Source organism: Pleurodeles waltl, chromosome 4_1, assembly GCF_031143425.1.
Source record: "Pleurodeles waltl isolate 20211129_DDA chromosome 4_1, aPleWal1.hap1.20221129, whole genome shotgun sequence".
Classification (NCBI taxonomy): domain Eukaryota; kingdom Metazoa; phylum Chordata; class Amphibia; order Caudata; family Salamandridae; genus Pleurodeles; species Pleurodeles waltl.
The window spans coordinates 402046-428596 of NC_090442.1; the positions used below are offsets into that span (position 1 = coordinate 402046).

Below are 26551 nucleotides of genomic sequence, written 5' to 3' on the forward strand. Positions count from 1 at the left end.
CTCTGCAATGAGATATTGTACAGTTAGCGTGTCTGTGTTGTTGTATTTGTAATGTGACGTTCCTGACTTCTTATTAGTTGAAGATTGTAATCATTGTTCCTCTCATTAAGATTAGCATTCTCCCAGGCCTATGCCCCACCTGCATTTCACATGTAGTGAGGGTAGTTTGGAGAATTGTCTGCGTCACATCTTCTAGGTGTAGGTTCTTTCCAAATTGTATGTTGCCACCTTCTTGTCCTACTCAACCCTCCCTCTACTTCCATTATCATGGTGAGGCCTTGCACTGGCTGTGGGTGTTCTGATGTCACTTTGCACCACACTTAACAATCTGGAACTGACCCAGTCTCATATTTCACATCCACCAATATGTTGCTGAGACCTAGCATATACTATTTATAGCATTGGCATGGCACGATACAGGTGTCAGCATTTGTGGTGTGTACCTCTGATTTTGGGGAATGTGTGCTACATTGGATTGCACTGATGGTCCTAGCAGTGTTCCATTTCCTATTATGACTGTGCGGGTGTGTTTCACTAGCTAGACACATATGTCCTCCCCCTCAATGCTGTTGTCTTAGCAGTATGACAGTTGGGATGTTGCAAGGTATTATTGCAGGTATTGTAACACTGGCACGGGGTTGACCCTGAAATGTGCAGCATGGGTATTACATGACTGCTGTGTACCTCATAAAGTTAATAACAATAACTGATGTTTATTGCGCCTATCGACATGAGCATTTGACAGGGTTTACACATTGTTAGTAATTACAGGGGATTGATAATGTCGTCACCCTGAACGCTCTATTTTGGGTGTGTTTGATCCATGGGCACGTAACTGCCATTGGCGACTTGACCTGCACACACAGCAGAGGTGGTAGTGGCAACTGTTGTCAATGGTAAATACCACTTGCGGATATGGCCTGACACTGGAAATTGAGCCCTAGTTCATGTAGCGACAATACCAACTGTCGTGTACCCTACCATCCAGGACTCGCTTTTCCTTTTCAACAGCCTTGGCATGGCAGAGTACCCTCTAAGGGCTATTTAGGGTCTCTCCTGTGGGTTTCTCTTCAGATAACGAATGCAAGAGCTCACCAGAGTTCCTCTGCACCTCTCTCTTCAACTTCTGCCAGGGATCGACCGCTGCCTGCTCCAGGACGCCTGCAAAATCATAGCAAAGTGGCAAGAAGACTACCAGCAACATTGTAGCGCCTAATCCTGCTGGCTTTCTCAACTGATTCCTGGTGGTGCATGCTCTGAGGGCTGTCTGCCTTCACCCTGCAGTGGAAGCCAAGAAGAAATCTCCCGTGGGTCGACGGAATCTTCCTCCTGCTAACGCAGGCACCAAACTTCTGCATCACCGGTCCTCTGGGTCCCCTCTCATCTGCACAAGCGTTGTTCGTTGAACACAGGAGCTAGATCCAAGTGACCCCGTCAGTCCAGTGGTCCTTCTGTCAAAATTTGGTGGAGGTAAGTCCTTGCCTTCCCACGCCAGACAGTAATCATGTGTACTGCGTGATTTGCAGCTACTAGGGCTACTGTGCACTTTTGCAAGACTTCCTTTGTGCACAGCACAGCCCGGGTCCCCAGCACTCTGTCCTGCATTGCCCAACACTCTGAGTTGGACTCGACTTTGTGGGATCCTCTTTTGTTGTGCTGAGACGACCACTGTGCTCAGATTTCCTGGATGCCTGTTCAGGTGGCTTCTTCCACCCCAAGGCAGCCCTTTTTCACCTTCATCTGGGGTTTAGTGGGCTCCTATCCCCCCCCCGGACACTTGCGTGACTCTTGTTCTTGGTACCCCTCCTTTGCAGGTCCTCAGGTCCAGGATTCTGTCTTCAGTGCTTTGCAGTCAGTTGTTGCCTTTGCATTATCCCCTATCTCGACGTTACTGTCTTTCTGGGGTACTAGGGTAACTTTACTCCTACTTTTCAGGGTCTTGGGGAGGGTATTTTGGACACCCTTAGTGTTTTCTTACACTCCCAGCGACCCTCTACACACTCCCATAGGCCTGGGGTCCATTCGTGGTTCGAATTCGACTTTTGGAGTATATGGTTTGTGTTACCCCTAGGCCTATTGTCTCCTATTGCATTCTATTGTGTTCTTCAGTGGTTGCACTACTTTTCTAATTGTTTTACCTACCTGATTTAGGTTTGTGTGTGTATTTTGTGTATTGTACTTACCTCCTAAGGGAGTATATCCTCTGAGATAGTTTTGGCACATTGTCACTAAAATAAAGTACCTTTATTTTTTAGTAACTCTGAGTATTGTGTTTTTTATGATATAGTGCTAAGTGATATAAGTGGTATAGTAGGAGCATTTCATGTCTCCTAGTTCAGCCTAAGCTGCTCTGCTATAACTTCCTCTATCAGCCTAAGCTGCTAGAACACTACTAATCTACTAATAAGGGATAACTGGACCTGGCACAAGGTGTAAGTACCATCAGGTACCCACTATAAGCCAGGCCAGCCTCCTACAGGGAGGGATTAAATAAATAGGGCCTGATTTAGAATTTGGTGAGGGGGTTACTCCATCACAAATGTAACGGATATCTCATCCGCGGTAATACAATTCCATTATAGGTTATTATATTTGTAATGCAGTGGACAGGATATCCGTCATGTTTATGATGGAGTAACCCCTCCGTCAAACTCTAAACCAGGCCCATAGTACCTGAATCACAGTGTGAGCAGAGGATGGACAGTGCAGGGACACTAATCAAACTAAATTAATCTGCGCTTGATCCAAACACCACAGAAAGAAACGAAAGTGACTCATGGCAAGCACTGCCCCATTAGAACACAGTAGTGAAGAGTGACAGTCGTGCCAATGAATGGCAAGCAAAGGGTGGGTTCCAAGCCCTTTAATGAACACAGAAGTCTTGCAAGCATGAGCTCATGCACAAGCTCATGGTCAAGTAGGCTCGATTAAAAAACAATTAGTATGTTTAGCACTGCACGTGTCCATCCACTACCACTGGCATTCCAACACCCTCCCATAGAAAACAATGGAGGAAGGATCCTAAAAGAATACCACTAAGGAAACAATGGTAAACTAAAGTATTTTAAATAGTTAAAATATAAATCCATATAAATGGATGTTGCAAAATATAAAAAGCGTACATATTTAATATTTACTTATTAGATGTTTTAATACACTGATTTAAGTGATAAATGCACATTAAAATATTTATTTTTCTTTTGATGGGTGTCTTTTTTACTGCGAATTTCAGAAAAATAATTCAAAATATTTCCCTAATTTAATGGAATATGACGTAGAAATACAATTATTTTATTACCTTTAAACGAAAAACATCTCACCATTAAAATGTTTTCATGTATATTAATCATTATTGAGAGTGCTGTAAAGTTAATGGAGAATATTTAACTATCATTAATAAAAATGTATTGTTACATTATTGAATACATTATTAACATATTTAAATACAAAGTAAAAAAAAAAAATCAATATGTATATATATATTTATTACAATAATGGATGTTTTTTTATATTTGTAACTATTTTAAATAATTTAATTTCATTCAACATTATTTCCTATGGGGTTTTATTTTAAGTCCCTCCCTCCATTTTTTGCTGGTGGAGGGTGTTGTACGACCAGTTCTTGGCCATGTCCTGTGGTGGACTCACTACTGTTGTTTGTTTTTACAAGTTACTTGCCCTTGGAGTTTGTGAATACTAAAAAAATTGTAAACTTACTCAGAGGTGTAAAGTTACTTACAAGTGTAAATTATCATTATTAATCTGGGCCTAAATAAGGCCCTAATGTATCCAACACACCATGATATTATATTCATGGTTTCAGCCCAGTTTATTCAGATTTTCTTTTTTGACAACTACACCTTTCTTTCTCAGTGTTGCCAGATTTCATCTCACTGTTCTTGCCTCATTTCTTTCTTCTTTGCAGATCAGTTATGGGGCTCAGGACCCTGTACTCAGTGACAGATTGAGATTTCCATCTTTTTACCGGACCGTCCCAAGCGAGCTCTCCTTCTTCATTGGAGTTGCTCAGCTGTTGAGACATTTCGGGTGGACCTGGGTGGGGATCCTGACAACGGATGATGACAGCGGGGAGCTAGCGCTGCGAGAACTGAGAGAGGTGATTGGCCAGGTCGGAGGCTGCATCGACTTTTTCCATATGATTCCCCCTTACCTCTCTAGCGCTGACCCCCTGACCCTGGAGAGAGTCATAGAGGATGTGAGGACATCAACGGCGCAGGTCATCATTCTCTACTGCAGTTCAATAAACGCTATTCATTATTTCTCCATCACTGAATGGAAAACACTGCCCCCTAAAACTTGGATTTTGTCAATGGCTATATCTAATTTTTTCGAGTATGAATTTATAGTAGATTTATTTCATGGAAGTCTGTCATTTTTAATCCAAAATGAAGAAATTAAGGGATTTAAAGATTTTCTCCATGAGGTTACCCCATCAAAGTTTCCAAGTGATACAGCCTTGGAAACTCTATGGGAGATGAATTTTCGGTGTCTTCTAATGGATAAAAAAAATATCAATGAGACAGACGATCCATCTGATCTTTATTGTTCAGGAAAAGAGACATTTGAAATGTTGAAAGGATATAAGAACATCAACTATAGTCAGATAAATTCGATTCATACTGCTGCCTACTTATTGACACACGCGTTACATAACATGTATTCATCTGAACCCAGACCAGGATCAGGAGGTGCTGCTTGGAGCTCAATGAAGGAACAAAAGCTGTGGAAGGTAAAAATGTGTCACATGCAAAATGGAGACAGAGATACGACTCCTACCCTTTTAGGTCTCACGTTAGCCAAGACCCTTTGAATATATTACAATTCCACATGTAATATACTTGTTTCCAAATAGTTCTCACCATCTATTGGTATGTTGTTGTGTTTTTCACATTTGTATTCTGACCACTGCAGCATAGGGTAGTGGGCCAGCCCAGTTTAACCATTGGTTAACTTCACTGTGAGTGGCGGCATCTTGCCCTCTCAAGAGGAGCACATCTGCACACAAAACAGCTCTTGTTATTTTAGTGGTTACAATAGCAGTGCGTGCTTTTTGAGCAGCAGACTAGTGAATTTACTGAAGCATAGCTGCCAAGTTTTCAGATAGCTTATGTGTGTCATTTGCATGGTTTCAAGGTACTTATAACTGACATTCAACTGCTGAATGTGTCACTCAAAGGGTCAGATGTCCATAGATTTGGATTAGCAATTTCCTAATTGCAACATTTTGTGATTCACAATTAGAAATCACAAACATTCATGTACCAATGTGTCTTTGACACATTGTGCAAGTCCCAGGGGGTTGCAAATAGACCTACCTCATTGATATTCATGAGGTAAGTCTAACTTTGCAACCTATTGTAAATAGCAAGAATCACAGGGATGGTGACTTGCTGAGATCAGCAACCCACCATGTGTGTGGTTGTTTTTTCAATAAAGCATTTTTTTAAATACAGCCCATTTTACTTAAATGAAAACAGGATGCATTTCATAAAGAAAACAGAAAAGTTATCTTTTCATTTTTTAAGTGCAGCCAGTGGTCCTGCATGCTCTTAAAAATGTTTACACCTAGATTCTTAAAGGGGTTCCTTGGGACCCCTTTCCAATTGTGAATGGATTACCATCTCCTTTAAGAAGACGTTAAAATTTGAATATTTTGCAACCTCATTTAAGTTGCAAAACATTCACACATACCAATGCTATTCAGTGTTAGGAAGGGACGCCCTAAACACTTCGCTTCCTAATATTGAATCGCAAAAGCAAGTGCGAATCGGTAACAAGTTATTGTGCCACAGTTTGCCTTCTGTACATTGGCAAAAATCATTTTTCCTTGTGAGAAAAATGCTTTGTACATCTGGCCCCTAGAGTGATACTTTCTCATGAGTAAAACCAAGCAATGAATTCCACAGAAAAAGATAAGAATGAGCTATTACACTCTTTAAGGTAATGAGGTCTAAAAAGATCTTGAAACTGCTGGAAAATCCTAACCTAACCTACTGCCCCTAATATAATGAGTTGCATTTTCATAGTGCTTTCAGTTGCAAGCTGGTATCTCATTGCACTATAAATACACAAATCTCATTTCCCACTCCACCAACCAGGTTTCAATTCTGTTTCTCTCTAATTGCACCCACATTCACCCCTGCAGAGATCGCAGGTTTCTAACGTGAAAGAGTCCATTCATCTAACTCAAGGTGACAGCGAGCTGGTAAATTCTAATGCCTGAATGTGTGAAGGTTCACTTCCCCAGTGGTGGGTCAAGCTAGATCCCTCCAGTTTTCCACTGTTGGAGGTATAATAGAGTAGTGTGTAATACATGTAGACTCATATGGGGGGAAAGTGTTAATGATGTGTGATGTGAGCCTGCCACAAATCACCACAGCAGTGCTTCCATGGTGGAAAACCATTTGTGGTGTGAACCGCCGCAGTCAGAAACCACCACTGACAGAACACAACACCACATTTGACAGTTTGAATACCTCACACATGATGCACATCCACACACCTGACACACCCACACACACCACTATATAACACACACTACCATATAACACCCCCATAAACAACCCATAATCCTTTGGAACTACAACGCAATACTGAGAAACAGAGAGCAAGCACATCCACAGCAAGAGCACCCTAACATTATATACACACTCACGTCACACACATTACACACCAGCACAACAAACACAATACACACATAACAGGCATACACATTCCACGACAACAGTCCTTCTATCACACAGCACACCACCCACACCCCAGCAATCACCCTACAATGCACCCTTCCTTAAAATAAATTTCGTACTTGTATAGCGCACTACTCACCCGTTAGGGTCTCAAGGCACTGTACGCATACCGCTGTGGAACCCTTCCTGGCTTTTCCCTGTGAGGTGCCCACTCCTGGGAAACCTCCCAGGTGAAGCCAGGCATCCCAGCGCTGTTGGGGCCGTTGTGGAAATTAAGCAAGCTATTGCCCAGAGTTACAGAGTGGGACCCATGAATTAGATTAGGCACCGATGCGAGAATTATCAGGTTCGAGGAAATTGAGCCCAAGACCCACTGAGGCGGGATTTCTGCATCAGGGTCTGCCACTCTAACCAATGAGCCACACTTCTCCACACTTCCTTACAAAACAACCCCCCACAATGTCCCCACAAACACAACCATGGCCCCACAAAAGCACCCATGTTTCACAGAGGATGAGCTGAGGGTCATGGTGGATGAAATTGTCAGAGTAGAGCCACAACTGTACGGAGCACAGTTCCAACAAACATCCATTGCCAAGAAAATGGTTTTGTGGCAAAGAATAGATGACAGTGTCAGTTCAGTGAGCAGCAATACATGCACAAGGGTCAACATCAGGAAGAGATGGAGTGACCTACGGGGGAAGGTGCATTCCATGACATATAGATACCAGACAGTCGTGCAGAAGGCTGGCAGTGGGTCCCAACCTCCTCCCCTACAGTTCACATCTTGGGAGGAGAAGGTCTTGGACATACTGCATCCAGAGGGCCTGACTGAAAAGTACCTGGGGGACTGGAGTCTGGTAAGTACCCACAGCATCCATGTCACACAATTGTCGTGTCCTTCATCCTTCGTCACCACACAAATACTCCTTAATTAACTGAATGTCCCACTACACCTACCTACCAATTACCTAATGCCCTCTACTGCATGCCAACACCCCACAGGGCCCAACTGCAAAGACTGGCAAAGACACAGATACTACAGGCTAATCATATCACCACAACTCATAGAATGCACTTACCCATCAATGTGAAAACCTGAAATATGCACATCACATCACATTTCATGCATGTATGACTAATATACTAGCTACACCAACTAGATTGTATAACTGAGGACCAGTACATGGCAATGACAGCAATGCAATTGCATACTCACAATGGCACCCAAGACAAAACAGAGATACAGCTCAGTGACGATTCCAAATGGCCACTTATCCATATCCCCAAGCCTGAAATAGATCGACCATGGGTTGGAAAGTAAGATGGCAGGTTCCATGCACATGCACAACATTCAGACAGGACTATTACCATTCCATATTCACATACTATGCTCCCACTAGGACACCATGGTGCAATGTGCAGTTATATTGTGTGATATCAAGCAAGCCTGACTATTCACTTGATAACAAAGTTGAACAGTCATGTCAAGTATCAGACAAAACCAGAACCCATCCGCAGTGCTATATGTACCAAACGTGAATGACAGCTCCCAACATGGAGTATGGAACTCATGTCACCCACAGGGAGCCCATGCAAAGGCTTCTACAGGAATGCCATTGCAGCCTGTGTGAAATGGTGCATGCACCCTTTCACTGCCATTTACACTGCACCAGGTCACCTATAAGTCACCTATAAGTTAGGCCTTTCAGCCCTGAAGGTTAGGTGCAGGGTACCTGTGTGTGGGCACCCCTGCACTAGCAGAGGTGCATCACACAATCCAGGACCATTTTCCCAGACTTCGTGAGTGCGTGGATGCAATTTTATATATGTACTAGACATAGATCACTACCTATCTCTAGATACGTAATGGTAACTGCGAATATGGTTGTGTAAGGTGTCTAACACCTCAGTCTAGCATTGGTTGTATGATTCCATGCACTCTGGGGGCTCCACAGTGGACCCCCAGTAGTGCTATGCCAGCCTTGTAGGTTTTGAAGCCAGCCCTTCTGCTGCCACCCCACAGACAGGTTTATGCACTCATGATGCTTGTGCAGCTCGAGCTCAGGAAGGCAGAAACAAAGTATTTCCTATGGGAGAGGGGTGTTACACCCTCTCCCTTTGAAATAGGTGTTACAGGCATGGGAGGGGTAGCCTCCCAGAGCCTCTGGAAATGCTTTGAAGGGCACAAATGGTGCCCTCCGTGAATAATCCAGTGTGCCCCAGTTCAGGGACCATCAGTCCCTGCTCTGGCACGAAACTGGACAAAAGAAAGGGGAGTGACCACTCCCCTGTCCATCACCATCCAAGGGTTGGTGCTCAGAGCTCCTCCAGAGGGTCCCTGGCTTCTGCCATCTTGTTTTCTGGATAGGCAGGGAACTCTGGGACATCTGAGTTGCCAGTGCCTGCAGGTGACGTCAGAGCCCTCCCCTGATAGGTGGCAGAAGGTTAAGAGAGAGATGCAGAGGAACTCGGATGAGCTCTTGCATTCGTTATCTGAAGTTTCCCCAGAGACAGAGACCCTAAATAGCCAGAAAAGAGGGTTTGGCTACCTAGGAGAGAGGATAGGCTACTAACACCTGAATGGCAGGCACCAAAAAGCTGCATCACCGGTCCCTTGGGTCTCCTCTCAGCACGACGAGCGAGGTCCCTCGAATCCAGCGACTCTGTCCAAGTAACCCCCACAGTCCAGTGACTCTTCAGCCCAAGTTTGGTGGAGGTAAGTCCTTGCCTCACCTCGCTGGGCTGCATTGCTGGGAACCGCAACTTTGCAGCTACTCCGGCCCCTGTACACTTCCGGCGGAAATCCTTTGTGCACAGCCAAGCCTGGGTCCACGGCACTCTAACCTGCATTGCACGACTTTCTAAGTTGGTCTCCGGCGACGTGGGACTCCTTTGTGCAACTTCGGCGAGCACCGTTTCACACATCCTCGTAGTGCCTGTTTCTGGCACTTCTCTGGGAGCTACCTGCTTCAGTGAGGGCTCTCTGTCTTGCTCGACGTCCTCTTCAGGTCCAATTTGCGACCTCCTGGTATCTCCTGGGCCCCAGCAGCGTCCAAAAACGCCAAACGCATGATTTGCGCCTAGCAAGGCTTGATGGCGTCCTTTCGGCGAGAAAACACTTCTGCACGACTTTCCACGGCGAGAGGGATCCGTCCACCAAAGGGGAAGTCTCTAGCCCTTTTCGTTCCTGCAGAAACCTCAGCTTCTTCTGTCCAGTCGAAGCTTCTTTGCACCCGCAGCTGGCATTTCCTGGGCATCTGCCCATCTCCGACTTGCTTGTGACTTTTGGACTTGGTCCCCTTGTTCCACAGGTACCCTAGATTGGAAATCCACAGTTGTTGCATTGCTGGTTTGTGTCTTTCCTGCATTATTCCTCTTACACGACTACTTTGTCCTTAGGGGAACTTTAGTGCACTTTGCACTCACTTTTCAGGGTCTTGGGGAGGGTTATTTTTCTAACTCTCACTATTTTCTAATAGTCCCAGCGACCCTCTACAAGGTCACATAGGTTTGGGGTCCATTCGTGGTTCGCATTCCACTTTTGGAGTATATGGTTTGTGTTGCCCCTATCCCTATGTTTCCCCATTGCATCCTATTGTAACTATACATTGTTTGCACTGTTTTCTAAGACTATACTGCATATTTTTGCTATAGTGTATATATATCTTGTGTATATTTCCTATCCTCTCACTGAGGGTACACTCTAAGATACTTTGGCATATTGTCATAAAAATAAAGTACCTTTATTTTTAGTATAACTGTGTATTGTGTTTTCTTATGATATTGTGCATATGACACTAAGTGGTACTGTAGTAGCTTCACACGTCTCCTAGTTCAGCCTAAGCTGCTCTGCTAAGCTACCATTATCTATCAGCCTAAGCTGCTAGACACCCTATACACTAATAAGGGATAACTGGGCCTGGTGCAAGGTGCAAGTACCCCTTGGTACTCACTACAAGCCAGTCCAGTCTCCTACATTGGTTGTGCAGTGGTGGGATAAGTGCTTGAGACTACTTACCACTCTTGTCATTGTACTTTTCATAAGAGAAAAATATACAAAACAAGGTCAGTGTATATACACATAGCCAAAAAGTTTTGCATTTCCTCTTTTCACTCTTTTCTAAGTGCTGAAAAGTACTCCTAAACTTTCAAAAAGTTCTTAAAAGTTTAAAAAGTTTTTTTTCTGTCTTTCCAAAAAGTTCTGAAAACTTTTTTCTCTTTTTCTATCACTTTAACTCTCTCTAAAAAATGTCTGGCACAGGCCAAAGTGTTGATCTGTCCAAACTTGCATATGACAACCTTAGCTGGAAAAGAGCAAGGAGTCTCTGTATAGAGAGAGGTTTGAGTGTAGGGAAGAATCCTTCCTTGGAACTGTTACTTAACATGCTTAGAGAACAGGCTAAGGCCATAGGTGCCCCATCTGTTGAAAAAGTACCTAATAGTTCCCAATCTGATTCAGGGACTCCCCCAGGAAAAGATTCAGGAAAGAAACTTCCTAGCCTGCCCATTACTAGACAGTCTAGCATAGATGGTAATGATGATGAGCCACACCAGAGAAATAGTGTTGTCTCACATCATAGCAAAAGCATATATTCTCACCATACTGGTAGTAATGTTTCTGTAAACCAAGCTGTTAGGGTGGCCCCTGTAAGGGACAGGTCTCCTTCTGTTCATTCCCATCATAGCTCTGTTTCTAGAAATGTCCCTTCCACCAACCCTGATGACAGAATGTTAGAGAGGGAACTCAATAAGTTGAGGGTGGAACAAACCAGACTGAAGCTTAAAAAGCAACAGCTGGATTTGGATAGACAGTCTTTTGAATTAGAGAAGGAAAGACAGAAGTTGGGTTTAGATACCCATGGTGGCAGCAGCAGCATTCCCCATAGTCCTCCTGCAAAAGAGCATGATTCCAGGAATCTGCACAAGATAGTTCCCCCTTATAAGGAGGGGGATGACATTAACAAGTGGTTTGCTGCACTTGAGAGGGCCTGTGTTGTACAGGATGTCCCTCAAAGGCAGTGGGCTGCTATCCTATGGCTATCATTTAGTGGAAAAGGTAGGGATAGGCTCCTTACTGTGAAAGAAAATGATGCTAATAATTTCCAAGTTCTTAAGAATGCACTCCTGGATGGTTATGGCTTAACCACTGAACAGTACAGGATAAAGTTCAGAGAGACCAAAAAGGAGTCTTCACAAGACTGGGTTGATTTTATTGACCATTCAGTGAAGGCCTTGGAGGGGTGGTTACATGGCAGTAAAGTTACTGATTATGACAGCCTGTATAACTTAATCCTGAGAGAGCATATTCTTAATAATTGTGTGTCTGATTTGTTGCACCAGTACTTGGTGGACTCTGATCTCCCCAAGAATTGGGAAAGAAGGCAGACAAATGGGTCAGAACAAGAGTGAACAGAAAAGTTCATAGAGGGGGTGACAAAGATGGCAACAAAAAGAAGGATGGTAAGTCTTCAGACAAGGGTGGGGACAAATCTAAAAATGAGTCTTCATCAGGCCCACAAAAACACTCTGTTGGGGGTGGTGGGTCCAAATCCTCCTTTAATCAGAACAAGGAAATGAAACCATGGTGCTATTTATGTAAAATAAAAGGCCATTGGACAACAGATCCCAGTTGTCCAAAGAAAGGCACCACAGCTCCTACCACTACAACCCCTACTGCTACACCTAGTGTCCCTACTAATAGCAGTGGTGGTGGGAGCAAACCTACTAATAGCCAATCCAAGGGAGTAGCTGGGCTCACTTTTGGTAATTTAGTTGGGGTTGGTCTAATTAGGGAGACCACAGAGGCTACTTTAGTCTCTGAAGGGGCTATTGATTTAGCCACTTTGGTTGCTTGCCCCCATAAATTGGAGAAGTACAAGCAACTAACCCTAATAAATGGTGTTGAGGTCCAGGCCTACAGGGACACAGGTGCCAGTGTCACAATGGTGATTGAGAAACTGGTACACCCTGAACAACACATACTTGGACACCAGTACCAAGTAACCGATGCTCACAACATAACACAAAGCCACCCCATGGCTGTTGTAAATCTCAACTGGGGGGGGGTAACTGGTCCAAAGAAAGTTGTGGTAGCTTCAGATTTACCTGTAGACTGTCTATTAGGGAATGATTTGGAGACATCAGCTTGGTCAGATGTGGAGTTGGAGGCCCATGCATCAATGCTGGGCATCCCAGGGCATATTTTTGCTTTGACAAGGGCTCAGGCCAAAAAGCAAAAAGGACAGGGAAGCTTGGATCCTGGAACAATGGACCAAGTGCTCCCTAAAGCTAGGGCTGGTAGAAGCAAACCACTTCCTACTATCCCTCCCTCTACAGTGGATTCTACTTCTGAGGAAGAAGAATTTCCTCCCTGTGCAGAACCTACACCAGAGGAGCTGGAAGCAGACACTGCTGAGCTTTTGGGTGAAGTGGGGCCTGCCAGAGAGGAGCTGAGTGTGGCACAGCAAACCTGTCCCACATTAGAGGGTCTCAGACAGCAAGCTGTCAAACAGGCTAATGGGGATGTCAGTGACTCTCACAGAGTTTACTGGGAGGACAACCTCTTGTACACTGAGCATAGGGATCCTAAACCTGGAGCTGCCAGGAGATTAGTGATTCCTCAGGAGTACAGAAAGTTCCTCCTAACACTGGCACATGACATTCCCTTAGCTGGGCATCTAGGACAAATGAAAACTTGGGACAGACTTGTTCCCCTGTTTCATTGGCCTAGGATGTCTGAGGACACAAAAGAATTTTGCAAGTCCTGTGAAACCTGTCAAGCCAGTGGCAAGACAGGTGGCACCCCAAAGGCACCCCTTATCCCACTGCCTGTGGTTGGGGTTCCCTTTGAAAGGGTAGGGGTTGACATAGTTGGCCCCCTTGACCCTCCTACTGCTTCAGGCAATAGGTTTATCTTGGTGGTAGTGGACCATGCCACAAGATATCCTGAAGCAATTCCTTTAAGGACCACTACAGCTCCTGCAGTGGCAAAGGCCCTCCTGGGAATATTTTCCAGGGTGGGCTTCCCAAAGGAAGTAGTATCAGACAGAGGAAGCAATTTCATGTCTGCATACTTAAAGGCCATGTGGAAGGAGTTAGGTGTAACGTACAAGTTCACAACACCCTATCATCCACAAACAAATGGACTGGTGGAGAGATTTAATAAAACTCTCAAAGGCATGATTATGGGTCTCCCTGAAAAACTCCGCAGGAGATGGGATATCCTTCTACCATGCCTCCTTTTTGCCTACAGGGAGGTACCCCAGAAAGGAGTGGGCTTCAGCCTCTTTGAACTTCTTTTTGGACACCCTGTTAGGGGTCCACTCACACTTGTAAAGGAGGGTTGGGAACAACCTTTAAAAGCTCCTAAGCAGGATATTGTGGATTATGTACTTGGCCTCAGATCAAGGATGGCTGAGTACATGAAAAAGGCCAGTAAAAACCTTCAGGCCAGCCAAGAGCTCCAGAAGCAATGGCATGATCAGAAGGCTGTTTTGGTTCAGTACCAACCAGGGCAGAAAGTGTGGGTCTTGGAGCCTGTGGCCCCAAGAGCACTCCAAGATAAATGGAGTGGTCCCCACACAATTGTTGAAAAGAAGGGTGAAGTCACCTACTTGGTTGACTTAGGCACTGCCAGAAGTCCCCTTAGGGTGCTCCATGTCAACCGCCTGAAACCCTACTATGACAGGGCTGATCTCACCCTGCTCATGGCAACAGATGAGGGACAGGAAGAAGACAGTGATCCTCTACCTGATCTCTTCTCTTCCACAGAACAAGATGCTCTTGTGGAAGGTGTAGTTTTGGCTGATTGTCTTACTACTGAGCAGAAAGATAATTGCATAAATCTCCTAGGACAATTTTCAGAATTCTTCTCTACTGTGCCAGGCACCACTTCTTGGTGTGAGCACACTATAGATACTGGAGACAGTTTACCTGTCAAAAGTAAGATCTATAGGCAGCCTGACCATGTCAGGGACTGCATAAAGCAAGAAGTTCAGAAAATGTTGGAACTAGGAGTGGTTGAGCACTCTGACAGTTCATGGGCTTCTCCTGTGGTACTGGTAGCAAAACCCAATTCTAAAGATGTAAAGAAGGAAATGCGGTTTTGTGTAGATTATAGAGGTCTCAACTTGGTAACCAAAACTGATGCTCACCCTATACCCAGGGCAGATGAGCTCATAGATACACTGGCATCTGCCAAGTATCTAAGCACTTTTGATTTGACTGCAGGGTATTGGCAGATCAAATTGTCAGAAGATGCTAAACCTAAGACTGCATTTTCTACCATTGGAGGACATTACCAGTTTACTGTAATGCCTTTTGGTTTGAAAAATGCACCTGCCACTTTTCAGAGGTTGGTGAACACAGTCCTGCAAGGGCTGGAAGCTTTCAGTGCAGCATATTTGGACGATATAGCTGTCTTTAGCTCCAGCTGGGATGATCACCTGGTCCACCTATGGAAAGTTTTGGAGGCCCTGCAAAAGGCAGGCCTCACTATCAAGGCTTCAAAGTGCCAGATAGGGCAGGGTAAGGTGGTTTATCTGGGACACCTTGTTGGTGGGGAACAGATTGCACCACTTCAGGGGAAAATCCAAACTATTATTGATTGGGTTCCCCCTACCACTCAGACTCAGGTGAGAGCCTTCCTAGGCCTCACTGGGTATTACAGGAGGTTCATTAAGAACTATGGCTCCATTGCAGCCCCTCTTAATGACCTCACATCCAAGAAAATGCCTAAAAAGGTATTATGGACAGCAAACTGTCAGAAAGCTTTTGAGGAGCTGAAGCAGGCCATGTGCTCTGCACCTGTCCTGAAAAGCCCTTGTTACTCTAAAAAATTCTATGTCCAAACTGATGCATCTGAATTAGGAGTAGGGGCAGTCCTATCACAACTTAATTCTGAGGGCCAGGATCAACCTGTTGCTTTTATTAGTAGAAGGTTGACCCCTAGAGAAAAGCGTTGGTCTGCCATTGAGAGGGAGGCCTTTGCTGTGGTCTGGGCTCTGAAGAAGTTGAGGCCATACCTGTTTGGCACTCACTTCATTGTTCAGACAGACCACAAACCTCTACTTTGGCTAAAACAAATGAAAGGTGAAAATCCTAAATTGTTGAGGTGGTCCATATCCCTACAGGGAATGGACTATACAGTGGAACATAGACCTGGGAGTAGCCACTCCAATGCAGATGGACTCTCCAGATATTTCCACTTAGACAATGAAGACTCATCAGGTCATGGCTAGTCTTATTGTCCTTCGTTTGGGGGGGGGTTGTGTAGGAAAGTACCATCTTGCCTGGCATGTTACCCCCATTTTTTCACTGTATATATGTTGCTTTAGTTGTATGTGTCACTGGGACCCTGGTAACCCAGGGCCCCAGTGCTCATAAGTGTGCCTGAATGTGTTACCTGTAAATGTAAATTGTAAATGTAAATTAGCACTTGTATAGCACACTACTCACCCGTTAGGGTCTCAAGGCGCTGTACTCATACCGCTATGGAACCCCTCCTGGCTTTTCCCTGTGAGGCGCCCACTCCTGAGCACCCCCAGGGTGAAGCCAGGCATCCAAGCGCTGTTGGGGCCGTTGTGGAGATTAAGCAAGCTATTGCCCAGAGTTGCAGAGTGGGACCCATGAATTAGATTAGGCACCGAGGCGAGAATTATCTGGTCAAGGGGAATTGAGCCCAAGACCTGCCGAAGCGGGATTTGAACCCTGGTCTTGAGCCAGATCTCTGCTTCAGGGTCTGCCGCTCTAACCATTGAGCCACACTTCTCCACCTGTGTAGTGACTAACTGTCTCACTGAGGCTCTGCTAATCAGAACCTCAGTGGTTATGCTCTCTCATTTCTTTCCAAATTGTCACTGACAGGCTAGTGACCATTTTTACCAATTTACATTGGCTTACCGGAACACCCTTATAATTCCCTAGTATATGGTACTGAGGTACCCAGGGTATTGGGGTTCCAGGAGATCCCTATGGGCTGCAGCATTTCTTTTGCCACCCATAGGGAGCTCTGACAATTCTTACACAGGCCTGCCACTGCAGCCTGAGTGAAATAACGTCCACGTTATTTCACAGCCATTTTACACTGCACTTAAGTAACTTATAAGTCACCTATATGTCTAACCTTTACCTGGTAAAGGTTAGGTGCAAAGTTACTTAGTGTGAGGGCACCCTGGCACTAGCCAAGGTGCCCCCACATTGTTCAGAGCCAGTTCCCTGAACTTTGTGAGTGCGGGGACACCATTACACGCGTGCACTACATATAGGTCACTACCTATATGTAGCTTCACAATGGTAACTCCGAATATGGCCATGTAACATGTCTATGATCATGGAATTGCCCCCTCTATGCCATCCTGGCATTGTTGGTACAATTCCATGATCCCAGTGGTCTGTAGCACAGACCCTGGTACTGCCAAACTGCCCTTCCTGGGGTTTCACTGCAGCTGCTGCTGCTGCCAACCCCTCAGACAGGCATCTGCCCTCCTGGGGTCCAGCCAGGCCTGGCCCAGGATGGCAGAACAAAGAACTTCCTCTGAGAGAGGGTGTGACACCCTCTCCCTTTGGAAAATGGTGTGAAGGCAGGGGAGGAGTAGCCTCCCCCAGCCTCTGGAAATGCTTTCATGGGCACAGATGTGCCCAATTCTGCATAAGCCAGTCTACACCGGTTCAGGGGACCCCGTAGCCCTGCTCTGGCGCGAAACTGGACAAAGGAAAGGGGAGTGACCACTCCCCTGACCTGCACCTCCCCTGGGAGGTGTCCAGAGCTCCTCCAGTGTGCTCCAGACCTCTGCCATCTTGGAAAAAGAGGTGCTGCTGGCACACTGGACTGCTCTGAGTGGCCAGTGCCACCAGGTGACGTCAGATACTCCTTCTGATAGGCTTCTTCAGGTGTTGCTAGCCTATCCTCTCTCCTAGGTAGCCAAACCCTCTTTTCTGGCTATTTAGGGTCTCTGTCTGTAGGGATTCCTTAGATAACGAATGCAAGAGCTCATCAGAGTTCCTCTGCATCTCTCTCTTCACCTTCTGCCAAGGAATCGACTGCTGACCGCGCTGGAAGCCTGCAAAACTGCAACAAAGTTGCAAAGACGACTACTGCAACTCTGTAACGCTGATCCTGCCGCCTTCTCGACTGTTTTCCTGGTGGTGCATGCTGTGGGGGTAGTCTGCCTCCTCTCTGCACTAGAAGCTCCGAAGAAATCTCCCGTGGGTCGACGGAATCTTCCCCCTGCAACCGCAGGCAACAAAGAACTGCATTACTGGTACTCTGGGTCTCCTCTCAGCACGACGAGCGAGGTCTCTTGATTCCAGAAACTCTGTCCAAGTGACTCCCACAGTCTAGTGACTCTTCAGTCCAAGTTTGGTGGAGGTAAGTCCTTGCCTCGCCACGCCAGACTGCATTGTTGGGAAACGCGTCTTTTGCAGCTACTCTGGCCTCTGTGCACTTCCAGCAGAAATCCTTTGTGCACAGCCAAGCCTGGGTCCACGGCACTCTAACCTGCTTTGGAAGACCTCCTAAGTTGTCTTCCGGCAGCGTGGGACTCCTTTGTGCAACTTAGGTGAGCACCGTTTCACTCTTCTTCAAAGTGCATGTTCCAGCACTTCTGCATGTGCTGCCTGCTTCTGAGAGGGCTCTTTGTTTTGCTGGGTGCACCTTCTGTTCCCTCACGCAATTGGCGACATCCTGGTCCCTCCTGGGCCACAGCAGCATCCGAAAACCCTAACCACACAATTTGCAGCTAGCAAGGCTTGTTTGCGGTCTTTCTTCAGGAAAATACTTCTGCACGACTCATCATGACGTGGGACATCCATTTCCCAAAGGGAAAGTTTCTAGCCCTTGTCGTTCTTGCAGAATCCTCAGCTTCTACTGCCTAGTGGCAGCTTCTTTGCACCCACAGCTGGCATTTCCTGGGCATCTGCCCACTCTCGACTTGATCGTGACTTTTTGACTTGGTCCCCTTGTTCCACAGGTACTCTCGTCTGGAAATCCATCGTTGTTGCATTGCTGGTTTGTGTCTTTCCTGCAGAATTCCCCTATCACGACTTCTGTGCTCTTTGGGGAACTTTAGTGCACTTTGCACTCACTTTTCAGGGTCTTGGGGTGGGCTAATTTCTAACCCTCACTGTTTTCTTACAGTCCCAGCGACCCTCTACAAGGTCACATAGGTTTGGGGTCCATTCGTGGTTCGCATTCCACTTTTGGAGTATATGGTTTGTGTTGCCCCTATCCCTATGTGTCTCCTTTGCATCCTATTGTAACTATACATTGTTTGCACTGTTTTCTAAGACTATACTGCATATTTTTGGTATTGTGTACATACATCTTGTGTATATTTGCTATCCTCATACTGAGGGTACTCACTGAGATACTTTGGCATATTGTCATAAAAATAAAGTACCTTTATTTTTAGTACATCTGTGTATTGTGTTTTATTATGATATTGTGCAAGTGACACTAGTGGTACTGTAGGAGCTTCACTCGTCTCCTAGTTCAGCCTAAGCTGCTCTGCTAAGCTACCATTATCTATCAGCCTAAGCTGCTAGACACCCTATACACTAATAAGGGATACCTGGGCCTGGTGCAAGGTGTAAGTACCCCTTGGTACTCACTACAAGCCAGTCCAGCCTCCTACAATCACCGGTCCTCTGGGTCTCCTCTCAGCACGACGAGCGAGGTCCCTTGAACTCAGCAACTCTGTCCAAGTGAGTCCCACAGTCCAGTGACTCTTCAGTCCAAGTTTGGTGAAGGTAAGTCCTTGCCTCCCCACGCCAGACTGCATTGCTGGGAACCGCATGTTTTGCAGCTACTCCTGCTCCTGTGTACTTTTCCAGGATTTTCTTTGTGCACAGCCAAGCCTGGGTCCACGGCACTCTAACCTGCATTGCACAACCTCCTGAGTTGTCCTCCGGCGGCGTGGGACTCTCTTGTGCAACTTCGGGTGAGCACCGTTTCACTCCACTTTGTAGTGCCTGTTCCGGCACTTGTGCGGGTGTTGCTTGCTTCTGGGAGGGCTCCTTTTCTTGCTGGATGACCCCTCTGTCCCCTCATGCAATTGGTGACATCCTGGTCCCTCCTGGGCCACAGCAGCATCCAAAAACCCCAACCACGAGCTTTGCAGCTAGCAAGGCTTTTTTACGGTGTTTCCGCAGGAAAACCCTTCTGCACAACTCTTCGCAACGTGTGGCATCCATCCTCCAAAGGGGAAGTTTCTAGCCCTTGTCGTTCTTGCAGAATCCTCAGCTTCTACTATCCGGTGGCAGCTTCTTTGCACCCACAGCTGGCATTTCCTGGGCATCTGCCCACTCTCGACTTGATCGTGACTTTTGGACTTGGTCCCCTTGTTCCACAGGTACTCTCATCTGGAAATCCATTGTTGTTGCATTGCTGGTGTTGGTCTTTCCTGCAGAATTCCCCTATCACGACTTCTGTGCTCTTTGGGGAACTTCAGTGCACTTTGCACTCACTTTTCAGGGTCTTGGGGTGGGCTATTTTTCTAACCCTCATTGTTTTCTTACAGTCCCAGCGACCCTCTACAAGGTCACATAGGCTTGGGGTCCATTCGCGGTTCTCATTCCACTTCTAGAGTATATGGTGTGTGTTGCCCCTATCCCTATGTGCCCCCATTGCATTCTATTGTGATTATACATTGTTTGCACTGTTTTCCATTGCTATTACTGCATATTTTGGTATTGTGTACATATATCTTGTGTATATTTGCTATCCTCATACTGAGGGTACTCACTGAGATACTTTGGCATATTGTCATAAAAATAAAGTACCTTTATTTTTAATATATCTGTGTATTGTGTTTTCTTATGATATTGTGCAAGTGACACTAGTGGTACTGTAGGAGCTTCACTCGTCTCCTAGTTCAGCCTAAGCTGCTCTGCTAAGCTACCATTTTCTATCAGCCTAAGCTGCTAGACACCCCTATACACTAATAAGGGATACCTGGGCCTGGTGCAAGGTGTAAGTAGCCCTTGGTACTCACTACAAGCCAGTCCATCCTCCTACAAGCAGGTACCCTCTTTATCATTGACTTGTGGCTTGGGTCCCCTCTCCTGATGACAGGCATGGACCCAGCAACATGGGTCGTAGACTGAAGTTGTCCCGATGGTCCTGACGACCAGCTGCCCAACATTGGTGGAGGTAAGAGCTTGTCTCCCTACGCAAACAGTACCCCCATGCACTGCATGATTTGCAGTTGCCAAGGCTTGTGTGTGACCTTCCATGAAGTTCTTCATGCACAGCACAGCTCCAGCTTCCTGCCCACCCTCCTGTGATGCACAGCTTCCTGCGATGTTCTCCAGCGACATGGGATCCTTTGTTATAGTGCTGCGTGGGCCTGCATTTGCACCATTTTTGTAACCATCATGTGCGTCTCCTGTTCACACTGCCTGGTCTTCTGGGGGCTCTCTGGACTGCTGAGGGTCCCCTCTGTCTCCGCCTCCTGGGTAGAGTCGACCTGGTCCATCCTGGTCCTGAGCAGCATGATTTCCCATACCGCAAGCTTTGCGTTTGCCTAGGCTTTTGCCAGAATCCAGCAACTCAAACCAGACTGCAATCATCCATCCAGCGTGGGACCTCATCTGCACCAACCAGGAACCTGCATCCATCTTCTTGGGTGCAGTTCTGACTGTTGTTCTTCACCGGTGGTTCCACTTTTGCACCTTCACCCAAACTAGCAGGGGCTCCTTATCTTCCTGGATTCTTCTGTGCTTCTTGGACTTAGTCCCCTTCTTCTACAGGTCTTCAGGTCCAGGAATCCACTGTAAGGTATATTTGGCAAGTGTGTCACCAAAATAAAGTACCTTTATTTTTGTACCACTGAGTATTTTCTTTCATGTGTGTAAGTACTGTGTGAGTGTAGTGATACAGCATGAGCTTTGCATGTCTCCTAGTTAGGCCTTGGCTGCTCAGCTCCAGCTACCTCTAGACAGCCTGGCTTCTAGACACTGACTACATTCACTAATAAGGGAAAACTGTTATGAGGTGTAAGTACTTCTGGTACCCACTACGAACCAGACCAGCCCCCTACAGGTGTTAACTGACAATTGTTGTTCCTAATGGTGAAGGGTGGGTTAGGACTGATTTTCAGTGTTAGCAAATGCATGATATGCTTGATGGCATAGGTTTCAAGGTGAACAGATGGAAGGCTCAAGTTGTGGTACCTTACATGGAATATGGTATAGGGGAGAGTTTTGACATGAAGGGATGTATTTAAGTGACATGTTGTGACATGGAGTAGGATATATAATGTTCCATATGGGATACCCTAGCCATGAGATGTGTTATTACCGTTCTGCAAGTTTTTATATATGTGTGTGAAGAATGTGATGACCCTCCTTCTCCCTCTCTGTCTCTCCCTCCCTCTCTCTCTATTTGTGTGTATCAGCAGGTGAAGGAGACATGTCATAGGTGAGTGGCGATGCTGCTGGCCATGGTACCTTGGGTGCTGAGCCCACTGACAGTGAGGAACCTAGTGGCCCAGAGGGTAAGGGGAGTGCCACAGGGGAGACCAGATCTTCCACTTCATCATCTTCAGAAGCCTCCTCCAGTGGCCACTCCCTGGCGGTGGTGTACCCTTCAGGGACCTCTCCAGCACCATCTTTCGCCACCACCCCCCTTTCTAACACCACTCCCCCTGTGGGTCTCCACCCAGTTGTCTGTGCCCGCTCACCAAGGAGGGTGGGTGTCTCCTTCACGCAGGTAACAGGGCTGCCCCAGTCAGCCCTGCTACCCTCAGTGAGGAGGCTATTGACCTCCTGAGGACGATCGCTGTCTGTCAGTCATCCATCGTGAATGCCATCCATGGTCTGGCAACTCAAGTCCAGCAGAGTACTGTGTTTCTGGGGGGCATTCACGGTGCACTGGATGGCCTACAAAGGCTCTGGCCTCTACACTGACGGCAGCCAGTCACCCTTTGTCTTCTGTCCCCCCTCCACCTTCCACTTCTCAAACCCCTCTTCCCCGACACAGCCACAAAAAAAACAGATTGACAACCATGCACCCACCTCAACATCTAAGGGTAGCGCTGACAAACACAAGCACCACAAGATCCACCACTGGCATTCACACAAACAACACCCACCTGCTGTCACAGCAACAGTCACTACCTGGCCTGCCACCCCCACCCCTCCCTGACATACCTGCAGTCATTACACCTACATTCACCAATACAGCCACAACACCCATCTTACCCACAGTCATCATGGCAGCAGACCCTCAGACATCCACCCCAGTCACCACATCTGCAGCCACCACAACTACTGACATGCCTACATGCAGCACATCCATCATGCCTGCTGTCACCACCCTAACAGACAGTCACCCATCCACCACAGCAGGTCCCTGCACCTCTACGTCCCTTCTCCCAAGATGCATAAACACCCACACTCACCCACCCAACAGACACCCTGCACCCACAAGCATACCTCTCACCCACCTGCACCCAAGACATCCACCAAGTCACCTCTTACAACCACTCCCTCTCCCTCCACTCTCATACCCTTTTGCCTTCACCATCCCCGTGTGTCTAAGAAGTTTTTCCTCTCAGAGTTGTGCCTTTTCCCTACTCCTCTCCCGTCTGAAGGTACCCCAGATGGTATGTGTCCCTCCCCAAGTCTGGCCCCTCCAATTCCAAGACTGCCCTGACATCCATGAAAGTTTCCATGCCCCTTCCCACCAAGAAGATGACCCCTCCGAAGAGTTCCAAGCCCTCCCTTAAGCCGTGACCAAAGCCCCCTTCCAAAACCCAAGCCCAAGGATCACCCACCCAAGCATAAGCCCAAACCCCCCGCACCAGCCTACCAATCCCTGAGGTGCCTGCCTGCCCCCTTGATGCTCCAAACTGTGGAGGAGACATGGTAGCCAGGAATCAAGTTGGGGCACAGAAATGTGCATTTTGTGCATGTTGCACTATGGTTCTTGGACTGGCCTCTGGTCTTCAACATTTTATCCTATTTATTTATTTTATTAATATAACAGGACCAACCTGTTGTTGTTTTCAGGTTACATCTTTGTCCAGCATTCCTGTACTTAAGCAGTTTTGGTCTTGACTGACAATGTTTGTGTGTAAGCATTTGGGTGTGAGTGGTGGTTGTGCTACCAGATGTGTCTGGACTGCATGTGTGGTTGTGTGCATGGTATTTCTCTCCCAGTGATCGGTGTGTTCTGTGATGGGCATGTTTATGTTGGGGACATGCTGTTGTGTTGGTATTGTGAGGTGTTTGTGTTGACATGTGTTTTTTACTGTGTTGTGTAGCTTTGGGTGGTTGTACTGTGTGCCTGAGTGTGTGTAGAGATAAGCATATCAGATCCGTTGTGATGTGTGTTTATTGGGTATGTAGTATGGCTCGTTGGTTGGATGCGTGTTTGTGTGTGTTTGCTCTCTGGTGTTGTTACGTTGTGTTGTCTGTATGATTTGTCAACTGGAGGTGCATATTGTGGGTGCTTAACGGTGTTTTGTGATGATGGGGTTGTGGTGTAGTTATGTCATTTGCTGGTGTTGTGTGTTGTTGTGTGTGACCGTGTTGGTGTGATGCTGTGTATCTGGTGTTTGTTGTTGGTGTGTGTGTGTGATGGCTGTATTGTGTGTGTACTGTGTATGTGCATGGGTATATGTGGCTCTGTCTGTGTGCGTGTTCGTGTGAGATTACGTGTGTGTGTCCATCACCATCGTTCAGGATGTGTATGTTTTGTGTGCGTAGGCACATTGGCATTTTCCTACAGTGGCAGGTAAGTGTGTGTCGTCGCTGGTTCCAGAGTCGGTGGGCGAGCAGGTGCAGAGGGAAGACGTGCAGTTCGGGTTCCATGGGGCTCCATGACTGGCTCCAGACTGAAGGAGAGTGTCTCCTTTTATTGAGATGGTTTCTGTGGTGGTGCGACCGCGGAGGAAACCTTTGTGATGTGCAGCCTCATAATATGTCAGGCGAGAGCATGCTCTCGACCGTCCTGAAGGTGGCTGCCGCCCTCTGTGGGGGCCTGACCCCAGTGGCGATGCCAGGGGTGGATTGGCTGTGTTCTGTTAGGAAGACTGTGTAGGAGGCTGGACTGGCTTGTAGTGAGTACCAAGGGGTACTTACACCTTGCACCAGGCCCAGGTATCCCTTATTAGTGTATAGGGTGTCTAGCAGCTTAGGCTGATAGATAATGGTAGCTTAGCAGAGCAGCTTAGGCTGAACTAGGAGACGAGTGAAGCTCCTACAGTACCACTAGTGTCACTTGCACAATATCATAAGAAAACACAATACACAGATATACTAAAAATAAAGGTACTTTATTTTTATGACAATATGCCAAAGTATCTCAGTGAGTACCCTCAGTATGAGGATAGCAAATATACACAAGATATATGTACACAATACCAAAAATATGCAGTATAGTCTTAGAAAACAGTGCAAACAATGTATAGTTACAATAGGATGCAATGGGGACACATAGGGATAGGGGCAACACAAACCATATACTCCAAAAGTGGAATGCGAACCACGAATGGACCCCAAACCTATGTGACCTTGTAGAGGGTCGCTGGTACTATTAGAAAATAGTAAGGGTTAGAAAAATAGCCCACCCCAAGACCCTGAAAAGTGAGTGCAAAGTGCACTAAAGTTCCCCAAAGGACAAAGAAGTCGTGATAGGGGAATTCTGCAGGAAAGAAACAAACCAGCAATGCAACAACAATGGATTTCCAAACGAGGTTACCTGTGGAACAAGGGGACCAAGTCCAAAAGTCACAAGCAAGTCGGAGATGGGCAGATGCCCAAGAAATGCCAACGGTGGGTGCAAAGAAGCTGCTACTGGACAGTAGAAACTTAGGATTCTGCAGGAACGACAAGGGCTAGAAACTTCCCCTTTGGAGGATGGATCCCCCACGCTGAGGAGAGTCGTGCAGTAGTGTTTTCTTATGGAAATACAGCCAACAAGCCTTGCTAGCTGCAAATCGTGCAGTAAGGATTTTTGCGTGCTGCTGTGGCCCAGGAGGGACCAGGATGTTGCCAATTGCGTCTGGGGACAGAGGGGGCGTCGAGCAAGACAAGGAGTCCTCTCAGAAGCAGGCAGCACATGCAGAAGTGCTAGAACAGGCACTTCAAAGAAGAGTGAAACGGTGCTCACCCGAAGTTGCACAAAGGAGTCCCACGCCGCCGGAGGACAACTTAGGAAGTCGTGCAATGCAGGTTAGAGTGCCGTGGACCCAGGCTTGGCTGCGCACAAAGGATTTCCACCAGAAGTGCACGGAAGCCGGAGTAGCTGCAAAAGACGCTGTTCCCAGCAATGCAGTCTGGCGTGGGGAGGCAAGGACTTACCTCCACCAAACTTGGACTGAAGAGTCACTGGACTGTGGGAGTCACTTGGACAGAGTTGCTGGAATCAAGGGACCTCGCTCGTCGTGCTGAGAGGAGACCCAGAGTACCGGTAATGCAGTTCTTTGGTGCCTGCGGTTGCAGGGGGAAGATTCCATCGACCCACGGGAGATTTCTTCTGAGCTTCTAGTGCAGAGAGGAGGCAGACTACCCCCACAGCATGCACCACCAGGAAAACAGTCGAGAAGGCGGCAGGATCAGCGTTACAGAGTTGCAGTAGTCGTCTTTGCTACTTTGTTGCAGTTTTGCAGGCTTCCAGCGCGGTCAGAAGTCGATTCCTTGGCAGAAGGTGAAGAGAGAGATGCAGAGGAACTCTGATGAGCTCTTGCATTTGTTATCTAAGGAATCCCCAAAGACAGTGACCCTAAATAGCCAGAAAAGAGGGTTTGGCTACCTAGGAGAGAGGATAGGCTAGCAACACTTGAAGGAGCCTATCAGAAGGAGTCTCTGACGACACCTGGTGGCACTGGCCACTCAGA

At 46.8% G+C, this 26551-nt stretch overlaps 1 protein-coding gene across 1 annotated transcript in view; it reads left to right on the forward strand.

Moving 5' to 3' along the window:
- Window positions 1-26551, forward strand: part of LOC138288389 (vomeronasal type-2 receptor 26-like) — a gene marked incomplete at its 5' end in the record, with an annotated part of 512420 nt that overhangs the window by 397841 nt on the left and 88028 nt on the right. The window contains 2 exons of the mRNA XM_069229953.1: window positions 3926-4750; window positions 6167-6226. Coding sequence (XP_069086054.1) covers window positions 3926-4750; window positions 6167-6226 — 885 coding nt within the window. The remainder of the gene's footprint in view (window positions 1-3925; window positions 4751-6166; window positions 6227-26551) is intronic.